Here is a 19,829-nt window from a genome sequence, read left to right as displayed (position 1 = left end):
AGGACACAGTTCAACCAGTAGCAGGCAGCTTGGTGCAGATCAGGGGACGCGTAGTAAGAGTCCTAGGTCTTCCACACACAGCATGAACTCATCCTGTCCACAACCCCTCGAGGAAAGGATGCCAGCACCTGTCTCCAGGAGACGTGCAGCCCGGGGAGAGAAGGTGAAGTGCCCGGGGCTGGGCCTCGGCCTGCACAGCCTGTGCCCGCCCCTTCTGCAGAGCTGCCTTCTCTAATGTCTGCTTCCCCCTCTTCTTATATCGAGGAAGACAGGCAGGATACACGTGACAGGATCCCCGAGTTCTCAGAAGTCATTCTCACCTTTCCCGCAGCAATGCTAATTTGCCTTGCTAGGTTTTAGAATTACTTTTCTCTCCTGTCTTCTGCAATCCTCTGCCTAAGGACACGATCCAGAGAAGGCTCATGATTTTGAGGGGAGGATATTACCTAGACAGGCTTGTTTGTTTATTCAACACCATTTGGGGGGTGCTGCTCTGTGTTCTAGCAGGCCCTGTGCAGCAAGCTTGCCCTCAGCCTGCCTCAGCTTCAGGAAGTACGGCTAGGCTTGGCATCTGGCATGGGGCTAAATGCGTTCTGCTCGGGTTATTTTCTGGGCAGCGTGTTCTTCAGCCCTGGGCACCTCACGTACAGCTATAAGGAAAGCCGCGGTGCGCGCGGTCGCGTCTGATGCAAGCTCTGCTGGCTTCACTGGTTCCTTCAGATTCAAGTTACAAACTCTTTTTCCGAAAGATGTAGTTAGTTAGTTAGTTATTTGAAAGGCAGAGCAAGAGAGAGAAGCAGAGAGATTTGCCATCTGCTGGTTCATCCTCCAAGTGGCCACAATGGCCAGGTCTGGGCCAAGCCGAAGCCAGGAACCAGAAACTCCATCCCAGTGTTCTGCATGGGTGCCAGGGGCCCGAGTACTCGGGCCGTCACGTGCTGGGTTCCCAGGAGTGTCAGCAGGGGCTGCTGGGGCTCAGATCAGTGCGCTGATGCGGGATGCCAGCGCCACGGCTGTGACTTAACCCACCTTGCCACCGCGCTGGCCCCTCCAAGGACGGACTTTTTGATAGTTTGCTGGCCTTCCTGCACTGACTTTTGCACACATGTCACCCAGACACCTGTGTAGGAGGCTTTGTGCTCTCCAGTGTGGCAGAGCAGAGGGAAGCCCAGGATCTGGAAGGCTGAGTGTGTCTGATGTGGGGACCCTGGCTCCTGGGACTGACGTGTCCAGTGCTTGCAGGCTGGTCTCTGTGGTAACTGCAGGGCCCCCCAGGACAAGCTAAGCTTGGGTTAAGTGAGGCTGAGGTTTAGGGTTAGCCTGGGTCACCTCTGAGAACACCCAGATGGCTCCACAAAGTCAAGTCTCACTGCCTCTGTAGTTAGCAGGCCTGGCCCACACAGTGCTGGCCCCTCTGAGCCCGCGAGTGCTGGAAGCCAGGATGGCGCAACCTGGAGTGCTTACACTCGGCCTGCAGTAGAGCCTTCCACGGAGCTTTTAAGGGTTCCCGAAGGCGACTTAGGGTTTCTCAACTTCACAATGGTGATGGTGTGGGAGGAGCTTTGAATTAGGCTGTTCCCGGGTCTCTGGGGGGCTGGCCACAGCAGCAGCAGATCTGTGCTGGCCCCTTGAGCACGCGGGAAGCAGCCCACACTCAGCAGCTTGCTGTGTCGCTGAGCTGGGAAGCTGTGCCCGTCAGGTGTACTGAGTGTGTTTTCTCAGGAGAGCACCTCCAGGGCTCCACTGGGACGTGACACGGTGGAAGCCGAGGGGCATCTGTTTATTCCAGACCTACTTCATCGAAATTGACACGAGGCACAGGATTCTGTATTCTCCAGGGGACCCCCGGGTTAATCAACAGCTTGGCTATGTATTGCTCTGTTACCCAGTAGGATAGTTAGGGTGACATCTGGTACTTTAAATTTATTTGAAATCGGCTGAAATAATAAGATTTCCACTCTTCATTCCCACCGGCCACATTTCAGGCGCACGGTAGCCTTTCGAGAGCTGCTGCCCCAGGTGGAGGCGACGTGGACACGGCTGCCGCTGAGCCGGGCAGGCCACGCCCCCACACTCCTCCCTTGCACTTCGCGCCGGCTCACAGAATACCTGTCGTGTTCCTTTCTCACGCGATGGTGAGCTCCTTAAGGGCAGGCTATGCGCACAGTAAACACTCACTGGATATCTTTTGAATCTAATTAAATTAATTTGCCTCAATCAGAGCCATATTAGCAGATCTCACTTGCAAGACAACTGACTGATTTCTATCGGGGTCTAGAGGAAAGGATGGGTGGGAAGTTTGCACTCTTTTCTTAAGAGCAAGACTTTTTAAAGCACGGGGTTTGTAACACCTGAAGGGCAGGAAGCACCCAGCAGCTATGCGAGTATTAACAGTCACCACCGTCACTGGGCACTCGACAGCATATTCTCCCTGCTTGTGCTGTGACTTGCACTCTGTGTCGAGTGCCCACTAGGGAACGTGCATCCTCACTGGCATCAGATGTCCGGCTCCACATAGGACCCTTCCCCCTTCACTGTCGCTCCCCCTCTTCATGGAGGAACGACACAGGACCCTGCGCTGTTCTTTTGTTTGCTCGGCCCTCCCCGGGTTTGCTGCTGGTTCTTCCCGGGTTGGCTACCGTCCCTTCCACCTCCGTGGAAGGGCGGTTCCCCCGGCCACTTTCCCCACTTCCGCGGGGGAGCGGCACACCGCCGGCCGGCTCTCTCGGGGGCTGCACAGGTGTTCCTTCAGATAGATGTTCCCCTTAGATGTTCCTTGTGCATGTTGTCTCTCTCCTCCTTTATAGTCCTCCTCCGCCAATCCCAACTCTGCTACCCACACGCCGAGTACGCTGCTCTCCTCCAATCAGGAGCAGGTCCTACAGTTTCTTGGTTGAACTGGAGGCAGCTGCGTAGAAGCTGTTACTCCTCTCCCAGCGCCACATTGTGGGAGAGCAGATGCATAGAATAAGTCTTAATTCCAGTAACAGTCTTAGTCCGAGTTGCTCCCCACACTTCACTGCCTGAGACCTTGGCCAAATCACTTCATTTGCCTGGGTCTCCATCATCTATCAGAGTTGGAGGCATACTGGTACCCACCTCAGAGCTTTGAATATGAAATTATTATTTAATAAGTGCTAATCACTGTTAGCGTTCCAGCTGCTCCTGAGCCCAATGAACACGAAGAAGTTAGAAATGAGAGTGTCTACAAGGCTAGAAAACCTTCATTCAGAAACCCTGCCTCCTCCTGTACTATCAGTTTAATTCTGTGAGCTTCCTGTTTACATCCTTGAGTCCAGAATAACTAAGGCAGAGCTATAAATGTTTTGGTAGATGCCTAACTCTTATTTCATTTTTGATTGGTTTGTTTCCTCAGTGAAGGGTTTGGCTGGTAGAGGATGGGACTTGTCAAGACCACTGGGCACAGGGACAGCTCCGGGTGTCGCCCAGCCTCTCGTGGGGCAGAGGGGGAGAGTCCTAGAACTGCAAGCGGAAAGCCTGCCTTCCCAGAACTCCATGGCTTAATTAGCATTGCCTCATTAAAATGACCATGGGATTATTTTCTTACCTTCAGAAATACTTCTGGGAATGAGCTGGGAAGGGAAGCGTTGGGTTTTGAAGGCAGTCTTAGAGCTGGGGAGTCTGCAGGTTAGTCTTCCTGAGCTGTCGTGTCTGGTGTTGGGTCTGAGGGAGAAAGACACACGCTCTGTCCCTGTGCATCAGAAGAAAGAAGGCAAGATCTGGGACCTGCCACACACTCACGTAAGGTTCGATGTGAGCTGAGCTGCCTTTGCTTCAAGAGCCTTCTGGTATTCTGGAGATACACCCACCCTTGTCCGAGGGATCCAGCAGGTCTCTGTGAGGCCCACGCTATTTGGCGGCAGGGGAAGCCTCCTTAGGCCTCCATGTGCTGTGCCGGGCTCAGATCGTTCCGGAAGGCAGTGGCCTTCTAGAGCCCGGAGTGCTGAGGCCGCTGATCTGGGCGTCTGCTACGCCCCTGATGGTCCTGATCCTCAGGTCCAGAATCAGGTTCTCTGGGATAGAGCGGGCTCCTGGAGGCGGGGCTTTAATGAGGATGGCTCCGCCGCTTCGCAGGCACGTGTCAGGAGCAGGCTACCTAATTTCTCAGTGCACCAGTTTCCTGAGCACAGGGACACAGCATTCCCATCCTGGGGATTTCTAAGGGAAAAACGATGCACCCAATACACGATTTTAAAGAAGAAAAGCTGTTCTAGATAATTGTAAGGAAACATTCATTTCCTCACTGGAAGAGTAGATACTCACTTGGGTTCCAGCCCCAACTCTGGTTTTCAGATTGGGAGCGTGAACGGAAGTTTCCATTTGCTGAGGTCCTACCAGACACTCCTCAGCATGTGTTCTCTTATCTGATCCTCAGAAGGTCCACACAAGACAGACACAGCTATGCGTTCCTCGGTCCCTAAGGCTTGGTCCAGTGCTCCAGGTCTTGTACCACGTTGCTTCTCATGGCACTGGGGAACCAGGGCAGACTCGGGGCTAGACAGCTTGTGTGCACCACTGAAGGGCTCCCTTGAGACCACTGCACGTGACCTCTCCCTGAACACCAGAGCTGATGACACGTTGGACCACACATTCAGTGTAACAGTAGATGGTAAGGGAGTCAGTAAAGTTAGCCACACTGCATTATTACTCCCGAGGCTGCTCCTATCCTGAATGCCCACTTCCAACTCCTACTCATATTTCAAACCCTCTTTACACTTCTTACGTTTGAATTTCTGTGCCCTTACAGAGCTGGAAACACATGATCTATCACCAATTTAAGAGTTTAATTTCTGCATTTTAACATTAAACTTGCAGTCTGGCTCTGCTTATGTAGAACAGATCAACCATTACAATCAATTCTCACTGTATGGTCTTTTTTAAAAATCAATGAACATTGTTTATCTGAGCTAATTTTTTTGAATAACTTCGCCATCAGCATCATAGATGGAGCTGCCTACCTGCACATGATCTACGGCACAGGCTTAAAGAAAACCGGCCTCTGCCTGCACTGCCCTACACTGAATGAAGTTTCCTATTCCTAATGAGCACCTGACTAACGGAGCACTGAAGGCCAGTGTCCTTGGCAGAGTTTCCAGTCCTGCCCAAGTGACAGGGACTGTGAACTTAAAGTAACTGCAGGTTGAGTGGAGCAGTGCAGGATTCTGTGAGCAGACAGTATGGAGATGGGGAATGGAGTCAACCTTGCTCCTGCGAACACGGCACTTCCTTTCCAAGGTGCCACCTCTGTCGAAGATGCTATTTTAGACATGCCCAGTGACCTCGATGGCCCTCTCTGACTTTAATAGCTTGTGCCACTAAATTTTCCCTGGCAGGCTTGCCCTCTTGCCTTTGGTCAGTACACAGACTCTGAGGGGGTCCATGTTATTCTCTAGGGCCCTCCCTGGCCATGCCAAGCCGCGTACGTGGGTTTGGATTCATGCTAGCTAGCCCAAGCCTTCAGGTTTGCTTTTCTTCTTCTTCTTTTTTAATTTGCTTTTGTAATTCTTAACCTCAAACTGGTCCAGCCCTGCCATGTTTACCATGCTTGACCAACCCTCCTGAAAAGGCTCACACGCTGGCCATGGCCAGCTCCTCTTAGGAGCTGAATGAATTGTGACCCCAACTTGGATGCTCAGCTTGGAGACCAGCTGTGCTTTTGTATTTTTCCCAGAGCTGCTGGCCGAGGCTGCACCTGCAGCATGATGGCTTTGCGCTGCCCTGAGAGAGGAAACAAGATGAGCACAATCACAAAACCACTGTGTCTGACCTCTGCACACTCGTGTGCTTATACCAACCAAGTACACGGGAGAGCTTCGGGCCTTTCATCAGGGTATCTATTAATTGACAACAATAACAGATAGAAAAAGAAGAAAATAAACAAATTCTTCTCTGAGAACCAAGAAAATGTTCACAGGAAATTAAAGGGGTCGCACTGGGAACAGCTGAGCTGGGGAGGAAGGCAAGTGGGTTTAGTTGTGTCCCTGCCAGTTACCTGGGTGTCCCTGCCAGTTACCTGGGTGTCTGGATCACCTGGGGGGTCTCACCATCCCATCTGCACTGAACGTGGCTCCTCCCAAGAAAAGCAAGCAAAGTGAACTTCCGTCAGAATACTGCTGTGTTTAATAAGCCCAAGGACTTCTTCAGAACCAAGGTTCGTGGCTTACTAAATTAGATTTATAGTGATGGAGTATTTGCCCGTGTTAGTTTAGGATTTGTAGTGATCATGTAGTCACGCAGTGCCGCCTGTAGTCAGCTTTACAGGCGGTGGTTCTGGGTCAGAGGACGCAGGCTGGCCGCAGCGCGCAGCCCTCCAGAAGCAGCTGTGTGCAGCTCCCACAGCTGAAGCACGTTGGACGCCTTGTGGGGTGCACACCCTCTCTGGCTTTTCACGTGACCACTGCTCTCTGTTGTGTGAGACCCAACTGCCTGTACCACCTGGCCCCAGAAGTTCTCCAAAACAAGTTCATAAGAAAGAAAAAAAAATGAAAGAAGACAGGGAAGGAAGGGAGAGACGAGGGCTTGGCTGCAGCGTAGTTGACACCAAGGGAATGCTGATTTGGCCAGGAGCTCTTCCTCAGAGCTCTCTTACTGCACGAGGAATAAAATAAGACGGAAAGTCACATGACATGCTCAAGGTCACCCACAAAGTGTGGGGAAGCCAGAGTTAAGAAGCCCTCATCCTGCTGCCTGCTCCGTGGCTGGCTGGTGAGTGGCGTGGGCTCTCAGCTGCAGCCCCTTAGCCAGCGAGCCTGGGCACGCCCCACTGTGTTCTTGCACGGGGATGCACTCACTGCGTCCTGAGTGCGATATGGAAACTATTACAGCACTTGCTCCTCCCCTGCAGGCCCTCCATCTGCAGTCACCAGCGCACACTCCAGGGTGTTTGGCTCTGGAAAGCGAGTGAGCTACAAAGATAATCTTGGAAACTGGTTAGAGAAAGAAATCCAAGGGTCAGAAAGGGTCAGAGGTCAGACAACAGTGCAAGAAACTAATGTCTTCAGACTGAGAGCAAGTGTCCCCCCTTGTTCTCTTTCTCACCACACACCCGTCCCTCCCCAAGGTAATAAAATACACCCCACGTGAAGAATTTGCTGTAATCTCCCTCCCTCCCTCCCTCTCTCTCCCTCTCTCTCTCTCCCTTCACCTGCACCAGCCATCTACATTAGGGTTCAGAACTTGTAGTAAATAATATCTCAAAGGCACCATCTCCCAATCCAACTATCCAATACTTTCTTTCCTCTTCAACGTCCATAAAAAAAGACTTAGATTCAATTTGAGACATCCACTTGCAACAATAGCAGCGAACATCTATGGGACAATTGCTCTGTGCCAGGCTCTCTGCAGGGTCTCTACATGCAACACTGAATTCTAATTCTCTCACCTCCCTTGCAAACCAGGTTTTATGGTCTATTCTTTCTAAAACAAACAAAAAAGGAAACTGACAGTTAAAAAGCTTCCCTCAGTTGCCCAAGGTCACGGAGCTGAATCTGAAGCCAGGTCTGTCTCTTCTGATGCCGCATGCTTGATGCTCGGCCATTTCCTGTCTCAGAAAGCTTGCAGACCTCGCAAGTGGGACAGCACCTGTGCCTGCAGAGGGCCGGCGGCCTTCAGCCACTGGGAGACTCTGGTGGGTCCCTCCAGAGTAGCGTCTAGCTCCACTTTGGTCCTGTGGGAGCAGCACATGTTTAAATTTTTAATCTTATAGGGCCAAAATGAAAGCTTGCTCGGACAGCAATCCCATTTCTCCATTATTTAAGCCAAGCAAAATTGAATGCTGCGTTCACCCTGGATCTATCTGAAGACCAAGAAAGTTAAAGAGGTGTGTGTGTGTTTTTTTTTTTTCTGAACATTATCCGCATGGTGAAAATTTGCCCACCAAAGAAACTATGCATAAAAGCATGCATCCAAGGAGATATTTTTATTCATTTTGGGATCCAATTTTATTTCTTCATCATTGTGACTACACTGTCTACGACGTGATGTCAATTTCCAGGTTGTCGGTTGTGTTTTATAATTTGCTTGCCTACATAGCATTTTAATTTAGCTCTAACGAGATGTTTGGTTTCCAGATTTCTAACACTATTAATTCCAGTAAACATGGATGGAAATATAATGACAATGAGAAATAATAATAATAATGACTGCACCAAACACCTGCTGTGCCCAAGGGTTTTAAGGAAATTCGCTCATTCATCATCTCCCAGTAGCAGGGTGAGAATGAAACGTAAAAGGCAAACTTGATGAAGTACTGGAGGGTCAAATAGCATGTGAGGGCCCACGAGGGGGCACACTCTTTCCCCTACTTTCACGTAGGTGATTTTTCTTAGTTATCATAGTTTTAATACATGGAGAATATATCATTAGCCTTAATTTTATCTCTGGAAACTGAGACACAAAGAATTTGAAGATTGCACAAAGTAACACATCTCATAGGAAATCAGAATATAAAAACAGGTCACTTGACACCCAGGAAGGAGTCCTTCCTGCAGCCCGGGAGCTGCTGCAGCTTTCTCCCCTACAGAACCGGAGTACACAACCATCATGATTCTGTGAGTGGGTGTTTCTTTTTGCCCAGCTCCGTAAGAACTTGGTACAAAAGGATCCTCGCCCTAACTCCTACCAAGTACGGACATTTATTAGACCAACATAATTCCAGGGAGAAAGCCAGAGCCAGTGCCAAGCTCACTGATACTGACGACCATGCAGTCCTCTTCCTTTGGAATCTTTATATTCAGAGCAGAGTGTCCCCAACAGATCTTGGGGGGAGGGGGAAGAATCATCAAATTTAATTGCATAATTGTCTGTGCGCTTCTTTTAAATGGGTTCCGTGCCAATTCCAGGACTTTAAAGCTGTGATTTGTTATTTAAGGGATTGTCTCTTCAAGCTGCCAGACTTGTTTGTGGACCCGCACTCTGGTGATGAGCAGGACAGTTTCTTCTCACACTTGACAGACATAGCCAGTCACACCCAGAATAAAGAAGTTTCACTTTTTTTTAATCTGTGCCAGCCACTTTTTATCTGCTACAGACTGAGTTTGTATGAGAAAAGCTGGCCTGCACGGTAGTGGATGTGCTTCCTTTTTGTTGTGGTGAATACATAGTATTCGGTAGGCCATCTCCCGTGTGCATAGTATGAGGTAGGCCATCTCCCGTGTGCATAGTATGAGGTAGGCCGTCTCCCGTGTGCATAGTATGAGGTAGGCCATCTCCCGTGTGCATAGTATGAGGTAGGCCATCTCCCGTGTGCATAGTATGAGGTAGGCCATCTCCCGTGTGCATAGTATGAAGTAGGCCATCTCCGTGTTTTGGGTGCGGTTCACTCACACTGCTGGGCAACAGATCTGTCCCTGCTCAGCTCTTGGCAACCACCTTCCTACTTCCTGTTTCTATGATTTGCACAACTTTGGAAACGTCATGTGAATGGAATCATACAACATAAACTGTTTGGTGATTGGTCGGTCCCACAGTATGCTCGAGATTTGCCCATGTTGTGGCCTGCGTGAGGATTTCCTTCCTTGTAAGAAACTCGATGATGTTCCATTAGGTGCAGTGGTCGCTGGTATCCATGGGATACCCGTACACGTGCAGTGCTGTTATGAAATAATGACCAGAGAAAAGCACGTGTATATGATTGGTAGTTTCTTTTCTGAATGTTTGCAGTCCACAGATGTGGACCTTGCAGACCTCAGGGCAGACTGTACATACCACATTTTCTGTGTGCCATCATTTGTCATTGGACACTTCATTTGCTTCCACCCCTCAAAGCTGTTGAGAATAATGTGGCAGTGCACATAGGCATGCAGCGTCTCTTCAGGTCCTGCTTTGGATTCTTGTGAATTTCTATGAAGAAGCAGAACTGCTGGACAGCACAATGATGTGTCTTTTAATCGTCCTGGGGAGTCTCCATGCTGTTTGCCATAACAGCTGCGCCATTTCGCATTCTCAAAACCAGTGCATAAAGGTTCCTTCCCCCTCCTTGCCAACACTTGATGTTTTGGTTTTCAGATAGTGGATAGGGATAAAGTGATGTCTTGTGGTGATTTTTATTTGCACTTGTCTTAAGATCAGTGATGTTGAGGATTTTGTTTTCATGTGATTGTTGATCATTTGTGTGTCTTCTTTGGAGAACTGCTGATTTAATCCCTTTGCCCAATTTTAATCAGATTATTTTGTTGTGGCTGACATCCTCATGGTGGAGTTAACGGAGCTCCTTACCTATTTTGGACATTAACCTCTTACTTTGGATATTAGTCATTTATCAACCATATAAATGATTTTTAAATATTTCTCATTCTGTAGGTTGTTTCCTAAGTTTTTTTGATTGTTTCCTTTAATGAATGGAAGTTTTTTAAGTTTGATATCATCTCATATGTCTGTTCTGCGTTAGCCACCTGTACTTTAGTTGTCATATGCAAGAACTCATTGCCAAATCCAATATGCTAAAGTTTTTCCTCTGTATTTTCTTCTTGGAGTTTTAGGATGTTAGATCTTATATTTATGCCTGTAATACATTTTGAGTTAACCTTTGTGTATGGTATAAAGATTCAGTTTATTTATTTTCCTGTCTGCCCAGCACCATTTGCCAAAGAGACTGTCTTTTCCCCATGATGCAGTCCTGGCCTGCTTGTCAAAGATCAGTATACAGAAGGGGTTATTTTTGGGCTCACTGTTGCATTGGTCTGTGTATCTGTCTTCATGTACAGCATCTTGATTACTGTTGCTTTGCAGTATGATTTGAAGTCAGGACTTGTGAAGTCCCCAATATTGTTCTTTTTTTTTAGATTTTATTTATTTATTTGAGTGGTAGAGTTACAGAAAGAGAGAGGCAGAGACAGAGAGAATGGTCTTCTATCCTCTGGTTCACTCCCCAAATGGCTGCATCGGCTGCAGTTGAGCTGACCAAAGCCAGGAGCCAGAAGCTTCCTCCAGGTCTCTCACGTGGGTACAGGGGCCCAAGCACTTGGGCCATCCTCCTTTCCCAGGTCATAAGCAGAGAGCTGGATCAGAAGAGGAGCAGCTGGGACTCAAACCAGTGCCCATATGGAAGGCCGGCACTGCAGGCCGAGGCTTAGCCTACTATGCCGCAGCACTGGCCCCCAATATTGTTCTTTTTGAAAATTATTTTTGTGATTCAGAACAGTATTAAGTCTTCAGTCCACAAACATGGATGTCTTTCTGCTATTTGTATTATTTTAAACTTCCTTCAGGGCGCCAGCATTGTGGTACAGTGGGTAACCCCAAAGTCTGCAATACTGGCATCCCATATGGGCAATGGTTCATGTCCCAGCTGTTCAACTTCCAATCCAGCTCCCTGCTAATGACCGGGGAAAGCAGAAGAAGATGGCCCAAGTGCTTGGTCCCCTGCCACCCACATGGGAGAGGCAGACGACGCTCCTGGCTCCTGGCTTCCACCTGGCCCATTCCCCGCAGTCGCAGTTGTCTGGAGAGTGAACCGGTGGGTGGAAAATACTTTTCTCTCTGACTCTCCCTCTCTCATTGTAACTCAGGCTTTCAAATAAATAAAATCATCTTCCTTTAGTAATGTTTTGTAGTTTTCCATATAGAAGTCCTTCCCCTCCTTTGCTAAATTCATTCGTAAGTATTGTATGTTTTTAAATATTCATTTATTTGAAAGGCAGAGCAGCAGAGAGAGAGAGAGAGGCAGAGAATGAGAAAGAGAAAGAGGGAGAGAGAGATCTTCCATCACTGGGTCACTCCCTAAATAACTGTAATAGGTCAGTGTCAGGCCAAAGCCTGGCACCAGGAACTCCATCCTCAGTCCCCACTTGGGCGGCAGGAGCTCAAGTACTGGGGCCATCGTCTGCTGCCTTCCCAGGCGCAGCAGCAGGAAGCTGGAAGTAAAGCAGCCAGACTGGTAGCCGGCACTGCAAGTGGTGGCTCAGCCTGCTGCGCCACAGCCCTGGCTCTGCTAAGTAAAGTATTTTTGATGCTGTTGTAAATGGGCTTGTTCTCTTGATTTCATTTTCAATTAGTGATTGTTAGTTTATTGAAAGACAACTGATTTGCATATCGATTTTGTATCCTGTTATTTTGCTAATGTCATTTATTAATTTGAACTGGTTTTTTTTTTTTGTTTTTTTTTTTTTTGTTTTTTTTTTGACAGGCAGAGTGGACAGTGAGAGAGAGAGAGACAGAGAGAAAGGTCTTCCTTTGCCGTTGGTTCACCCTCCAATGGCCGCCGCGGCCGGCGCGCTACGGCCAGCGCACCGCGCTGATCCGATGGCAGGAACCAGGAGCCAGGTGCTTTTCCTGGTCTCCCATGGGGTGCAGGGCCCAAGCACCTGGGCCATCCTCCACTGCACTCCCTGGCCACAGCAGAGGGCTGGCCTGGAAGAGGGGCAACCGGGACAGAATCCGGCGCCCCGACCGGGACTAGAACCCAGTGTGCCGGCGCCGCTAGGCGGAGGATTAGCCTAGTGAGCCGTGGTGCCGGCCTGAACTGTTTTTTTGAACTCCAATTTCACAAATTAAAAGAGCATGTACTGTGTGCACAAAGGTGATTTTCTTCTTTTCAAATTTGGATGCCTTGTGCTTCTTCCTGCTGTCTGACTGCTCTGACGAGGACTTCCCACGGCAGGTTGGGCGGAAGTGGCGAGAAGAAACACACTTTCCTTGTTCCTGATCTTGGAGAAGAAGCTTCCAGTCCCTCACCACCGAGCGTGACTGGAGCTGGGGGCTTTTAGTGTGCGGCTTTTATTATGCTGAGGTCGCTTCCCTCTGTTCCTAGTTTGAAAAGTGGTTTTATCGTGAAGGAATGTTGGACTTTGTCACGTGGCTTTTCTGCATCAACTGAGCTGATCATGACTGCGTTCTCCCGCCTGCTAATGTGGTGTATTCGCTGGTTTTCATATACACTTCCTGAACTTCCAGCTGTAAACGCAGCTTGTGCATGACGTGTGATCTGTGTAATGTGCTGGTGATTGCAGTTTGCTGGTATTTCAGGGAGACTTTATGTCAGTGTTCATCCGTGCTATTGGCCTATAGTGTTCTCATTGTGACAATGGGGTTACTTTTAAACAGTTATTGAATAGCTCCAGAGAAGTGCCCTGTAGTTTCAGCATTTAAAATGATTAAAGGACTATTAGGCTTTGTTCCATGAATAATGTCCTGTTCAGGTTGGTGATATGTGCTACAGGTAACTCAGAAGGAAAAACAAATAGGGATGTCTTCAACACCTTTTCTTTTAAGTAAGTTTAATTCTCTGCTCCCAAAGGAGTTAGATTCAGATTTGGGCAAGGAAAATGTCTTCCTTCGCTGTTTGTTATAATTTCTGGGTTTCTGTAATTGGTTGATTAGTTTGTTTAAAGAAGTATGTGTATGTGTCAAGGAGAAACATGACTCTCTGGAATTACATAAGAAACTAAAACGGGGGCATTACCCATGCCAAAATTCAAGCTATGACCCACAAGTCATTTTTCAGTACACAAGAATGTATTGGGAGTATCTCACACAACGTTGCTTCTCCATACATTTCCTTGAATTCAATCAAAACATAAAAATTAGCTGAAATTGCATCTCAGAGTTGTAGAAAGCAGGTATATTCTTCTGTTTTTCTGTTTTGAATTAACACCGAAGGGCAGCTGACAGTAGAAATGCCCTTAATGCTTATCATGGCTCTTGCAACTGTTGGAGGATTACCATAGAAACGAGTGGGAAATGTGTGGAGATGACACTTGCAGTATTTGGGAAGGGTATTTTCTGAGATATGTTTTCATTTCATGGTGCTAAGTTTCGCAGATACATAGGAAATGATGAAGCAGGCAGACGTGGTGTAGTGGGGGAGAGGAACACCGCACCTGCCCCCCCCCCCCCCCCCGGAGGGCAGCAAGCTTCCTGCAGCAGGTCGTCTCCCTCCTACCTCAGACTTCCCAGAATGTGCACTGGGTGACCTCATCTTGTTAGGCCAGTAACTTAGTGTGCATTTTTGTAAAATGGCAAAAAAAAATTCTAGTACTTTTTGTTTTTTTATACTAAGGCATGAGTTAACTATGTAACTGTCAGTTCTTGCCACTGGCATTGTTTACTTCTTGGTCAGTCACCAGGATACTAAGAGCCGCGGTGTGAGCTGAGAGCCTGCTCCATGCTGAGCGCTGGGCTTGGGCACATTACTCACACTCACACTGGTGCTGTTACTGACTCTGTGCAGTGATCTCGTGCAGGTACAGAAAACACTGTCACTGACTTGCATTCCAACAAGACAAGTGGAAAGAAACACGCAACTCTACTTTTAATACCTTAACAAGAGACTGGCCTAGTCTTGAGAAAAGAAAGCAAACACTGGATCCATGATGGCTTATCCCTGATTGGAATCCAAAAGATGAAACCATTAACCATGAATCTTAGCTTCACATATCAGACCTCACAGGTTTTTTAAAACCAACAGACGGGGACCAGCATTGTGGTGCAGCGGGCTAAACCACTGCCCATGATGCCAGCATCCCATATCAGAGCACTGGTTCATGTCCTGGCTGCTCTACGTCTGCTCCAGCTCCCTGCCAGTGTGCCTGTGAAAGCAGTGGAAGACAAGATGGCTCAAGTACCCGGACCCCTGCCACCCACGTGGGACAACTGGTGGAGTTACAGGTCCCTGGCTTCAGTCTGGCTCAGCCCTGGCCATTACGGCCACTTAGGGAGTGAATGAGCAGATGGGAGGTTTTTTCCCTCTGTGTGTCTCCCTTCTATCACTCTGACTCTCAAATAAATAAAATAAAAAATTTTAAAAAACAAATAAAGCCGACACACAGATGGCCAGTACAATGAAATATGCTTAGCTTCCCTTCTTCCTCTTGTACTCTGACAACCATCATTTAGCAACTAGAATGGGTGAGCACTATGGTCCTATGATAATAAATATCATTAATTTCCGAGAGCTTTTTTTTCATGCGCTAGTCACTGTAGCGGGAGCTGCATGGAGATTCGTTTGACTCACTCAGCAATCCTATGCACAGGGTACTTGTGTGACCAAGCTTACTTCATAACTGAAGGAGATTAAATAAGATCTCCGTGCTCCACAGCTACTAAGTGGCTAGCACCTGTCTCTTAAGATTGATGAAATCCTGCGGGTGAGTTATACACACATGTACAGTAAGGACGCCTGTGGTTAGCGAAGGCTAGTGGTGTAGTGGAAGAGGCTTTTCATTATTTAATTCAGACATGGCTATGAGAATACAGGATAAACAGGTATCTTCCCTTCACAGGTAAATCAAAAATAAAAAAATAATTGCACAAAAATAATTGAGCCTGAAAAGCACTGAATGAATATGTATACAGACTGTACTATTTGGAAAAGAAGGGATTCCTAGAAGCAGAGGAGGTATTAAACAGAAACTAGTTTTCAGTCTTTAATGGACTACCTACCGTGCATTACGCAGGCGTGCCCTTTCAATGTCTTGGAGCTGTACGCATGCCTAATGCTGACGCCGCCTTTGTTTTTGGAGAAATGACCTCTGCGTCTGTGGTTCAGTGACTTCCCAGTGCTTTCGATTCCGGTGCAATTGTGAGAGTGAAGGGCTGGGTTTGGAGTGCAGTAGGTGGGACACAGCGAGAGTGCCCTGCCGTTTACGCTGTCCTGTTACTGTGAATGCACTTCCAAGATTTCTGTCATCTCATTTGCGAGTGGCTGTGCCTCTGTAGTAAACACAAGGGCGGGGGAGTGATGTGGGAAGTGCGGGACCGGTGTAACGTGTGTCCTCATCTAACTTTCAGGCACGTTTCCGGAGTTTGGTTTGGCTGCAGTAACTCACGCCGCAGAGCCGTGCACATGCCTGGGCTTAGGAAACACAGGTAAAAAACTGCCGACCGCTGCCTGCCTTTCAGGAGCTCCAGGAAACCACGTTTGGGTTCCGGAATTCCTCAGACCTCAAGCAGGACCTCGCGTGGATGTGGACATCTTCTGCTTGCTGTCTCGGCTGCGCGTTCCGGAGCTCGCGAGGGCCTGGCGTCCGCCTGACTCTGCAAGCCAGCATGGCGAGGATGAGCTGCGCGGCAGCGGCTTGCGTGTTGGCGCTGGGCCTGCTCCTGACCTCCTTAACTGGGTCTTCCGCGCCGAACAGCGAGTGCCCACAGCTCTGCGTCTGTGAGATCCGGCCCTGGTTTACCCCGCAGTCGACGTACAGAGAAGCCACCACCGTCGACTGCAATGACCTCCGCCTCACCAGGATTCCCAGCAACCTCTCCAGCGACACGCAGGTGCTCCTCCTGCAGAGCAACAGCATCGCCAAGACCGCCGACGAGCTGCAGCAGCTCTTCAACCTGACCGAGCTGGACTTCTCCCAGAACAACTTCACCAGCGTTAGGGAGGTGGGGCTGGCCAACCTGACCCAGCTCACCACGCTGCATCTGGAGGAGAACCAGATCACCGAGATGACGGATTACTGTCTGCAAGACCTGAGCAGCCTCCAAGAACTCTACATCAACCACAACCAGATTAGCACCATCTCTGCCAACGCTTTTTCAGGCTTAAAAAATCTTCTGAGGCTCCATCTGAACTCCAACAAACTGAAGGTTATTGACAGCCGCTGGTTTGATGCGACACCCAACCTGGAAATTCTCATGATTGGGGAAAACCCTGTGATCGGAATTCTGGATATGAATTTCAAACCCCTCTCAAATTTGAGAAGCTTAGTTTTGGCAGGGATGTATCTCACCGATATTCCTGGAAATGCCTTGGTGGGCTTGGACAGCTTGGAGAGCCTGTCTTTTTACGACAACAAACTGATCAAAGTCCCTCAGCTTGCCCTGCAAAAAGTCCCAAATCTGAAATTCTTAGACCTCAACAAGAACCCCATTCACAAAATCCAGGAAGGGGACTTCAAAGACATGCTGCGGCTGAAGGAGCTGGGCATCAACAACATGGGAGAACTCGTGTCTGTGGACCGCTATGCCCTGGACAACCTCCCTGAGCTCACGAAGCTGGAGGCCACCAACAACCCCAAACTCTCTTACATCCACCGCTCGGCCTTCCGAAGCGTCCCCGCCCTGGAGAGCTTGATGCTGAACAACAATGCCCTGAACGCCGTTTACCAAAAGACGGTGGAATCTCTCCCCAACCTGCGTGAGATCAGCATCCACAGCAACCCCCTGAGGTGTGACTGCGTCATCCACTGGGTCAACTCCAACAAGACCAACATCCGCTTCATGGAGCCCCTGTCCATGTTCTGTGCCATGCCGCCCGAATACCGGGGGCAGCAGGTCAAAGAGGTCCTGATCCAGGATGCAGGAGAACAGTGCCTCCCCATGATAGCTCATGACGCCTTCCCCAACCACTTAAACATGGATGTTGGCACTACGGTTTTCCTAGACTGCCGGGCCATGGCTGAGCCAGAGCCCGAAATTTACTGGGTCACTCCAATTGGAAATAAGATAACGGTAGAAACCCTTTCAGATAAATACAGGCTAAGCAGTGAAGGGACCTTGGAAATATCTAACATACAGATTGAAGACTCGGGAAGATACACGTGTGTTGCCCAGAATGTCCAAGGAGCAGATACGAGAGTGGCCACAGTCAAGGTGAATGGGACCCTTCTGGATGGTACCCAGGTGCTGAAAATCTCTGTCAAGCAGACGGAATCCCATTCCATCCTAGTGTCCTGGAAAGTGAACTCCAACGTCATGACATCAAACTTGAGATGGTCCTCTGCCACCATGAAGATCGACAACCCCCACATAACCTACACTGCCAGAGTCCCAGTCGACGTCCATGAGTACAACCTCACCCACCTGCAGCCATCCACAGATTACGAGGTGTGCCTCACGGTGTCCAACATTCACCAGCAGACTCAGAAGTCGTGCGTAAACGTCACCACCAAAAACGCGGCCTTTGCCCTGGACCTCTCCGATCAGGACACCAGCACGGCCCTCGCTGCCGTGATGGGGTCAATGTTTGCCGTCATCAGCCTCGTGTCCGCGGCTGTGTACATTGCCAAGAGATTTAAGAGGAAAAACTACCACCATTCATTAAAAAAGTACATGCAGAAAACCTCTTCCATTCCACTCAACGAGCTGTACCCTCCGCTCATCAACCTCTGGGAAGGTGACAGCGAGAAGGACAAAGATGGCTCTGCGGACACCAAGCCCGCCCAGGTCGACACATCCAGAAGCTATTACATGTGGTAATCCCATGGATATTTTGCTTCTGGTAGTAAGGAGCACAAAGACATTTTTGCTTTATTCTGCAAAAGTAACAAGTGGAAGACTTTTGTATTTTTGACTTTGCTAGTTTGTGCCAGAGTGGAGACGATGGGTGGATAGTTCAGATTTTTTTTAGTATAGCGTATTGCAAGGGTTTGACAGAGCTGGCAGCAACTCAAGGCTTCCAGCTTGTGTTTGGTTTTTATTCTTATCATTATTATGGTTATATTATTATTGTTATTATTATTATTATTATTATTTTAGTTGGTGTGCTAAATCCAGTAATGCCGTCCTAGCTACGATGCTCAATAAATGGATCACTGGAGGCTGGGGCTCCCCTGTGCTTTCACCAGTAGCATGACCCCTTTTCTGAAGCCATCAGAGAAGGCACCTTGTCCTCCAAGAAGCTAACACACAGCTCTGAAGCAGCATTGAACCTTTTGTAGCAATCTGGTCTACAGACTTTTAACGCAAGAAGCTAAGTATAGACTTGCTACCTTCCTTGAATGATGTCAGTTGACTGTACTGTAATGTTGTATCAACTGAATTGAATGTTTGCCTTTGAATCATGATTTTTCTTTCTTGTTTTATTTTTTTGTAATAGTTAACCAGGCTTAGAATAAGCTAACAGGCAATAGAAATATGTAAGCCAGAGTTTTTTAATGTAACAGACTACATGTTAATTGTTACCTTATTCTTTTTATCTTTAGTAGACACTTTTAAAAGAAAAGACAATAATTTTGTTGTGTTTCACTCACCAACATGTGGTGTATAATGAAGACAGAACTATAATAAATTAGTTTTGTTCTGATTTTTTAGAACAGTTGCAATAATGTATCATTTATAGTTCTTGCTAGTTGAAGTGGTAATGTTTTTCACATCTATGAAAACAACAACCAAAATAAATCAGTTAAGGCATGTTGCTTTTTAAAACTAGGCCGTAAAAAGTTTTGAACTCTTTTTCTAAGGGAAGAAATATATATTTTAATGAAGATATTATTCTAGTGAATAGGATTTCTATATTTTCAATAATATCACTGACCAGAACCGAAGGGGGGAGGTGTGGTTCATATGAAGAAAAAAGGTGTATTATTGTAACCGTGCATAAGTAAACAAACATGCAAAAATATATTTGAATACTTTGGATATATCATTTTCTGCAAGGCTTTTGCTAAAATCTGATTTCATTCCTTTAGTGTCCATATTCTCCATGCAGGTATAACACAGCTATGGGGTGCTGTAGCTCATGTGACATGGTACTGCTCGCTAACAGTAGTCTGTGCTGAGACCAGCAAGGGGTTAACAGGAAGTAGAACAACCTCTGCACAGCTGGCATTTTTCATCCAAAGATCTAGAATAGATAGATGCTTCTGGTCAAATTAAGTGAAGTTTAGAGCGGAAGGAGCTGGGTTTGGGCGGAAGGCCAGTTCCACAAAGGGCAGAGTGAGCGGAAGCAGACTCACTGGACGCTGGAACTGGGAAGGCTGAGCAGAGAGCAAGCTGGCTCAGACGGCAGCTGTCGGCTCGCTGAAACGAAGAGGCTGTGGGGACCGAGAGGAAGCAGGTGGCAGGTGCACAGGGAGAGGGAGCCGAGGACAGTCCTCATGAGCAAGGGAAGGGCTGTCTTCCCTCCTTGCTTTGCAGTCACTTCAGAAAGA

At 48.1% G+C, this 19,829-nt stretch overlaps 1 protein-coding gene and 1 long non-coding RNA gene across 2 annotated transcripts in view; one reads left to right on the top strand and one right to left on the bottom strand.

Annotated features, from left to right (window-relative positions):
- Nucleotides 1–12,057, bottom strand: part of LOC149124472 (uncharacterized) — a 28,617-nt gene extending 16,560 nt beyond the window's left edge. The window contains exon 1 of the long non-coding RNA XR_016214510.1: nucleotides 3,569–12,057. This is a non-coding gene — a long non-coding RNA (uncharacterized LOC149124472). The remainder of the gene's footprint in view (nucleotides 1–3,568) is intronic.
- LRRN1 (leucine rich repeat neuronal 1) overlaps nucleotides 1–19,319 on the top strand; it is a 38,827-nt gene extending 19,508 nt beyond the window's left edge. Inside the window, exon 2 of the mRNA XM_051831912.3 lies at nucleotides 15,748–19,319. Within this exon, the coding sequence (XP_051687872.3) occupies nucleotides 15,922–18,156 (2,235 nt within the window). The 5' untranslated portion in view covers nucleotides 15,748–15,921 and the 3' untranslated portion in view covers nucleotides 18,157–19,319. The remainder of the gene's footprint in view (nucleotides 1–15,747) is intronic.
- The last annotated feature ends 510 nt before the right edge of the window (nucleotides 19,320–19,829 follow it).

This window comes from Oryctolagus cuniculus, chromosome 10, assembly GCF_051225735.1.
Source record: "Oryctolagus cuniculus isolate XC-2025 breed Fujian yellow rabbit chromosome 10, ASM5122573v1, whole genome shotgun sequence".
Classification (NCBI taxonomy): Eukaryota; Metazoa; Chordata; class Mammalia; order Lagomorpha; family Leporidae; genus Oryctolagus; species Oryctolagus cuniculus.
This window is presented reverse-complemented; position numbering and strand designations above follow the sequence as displayed.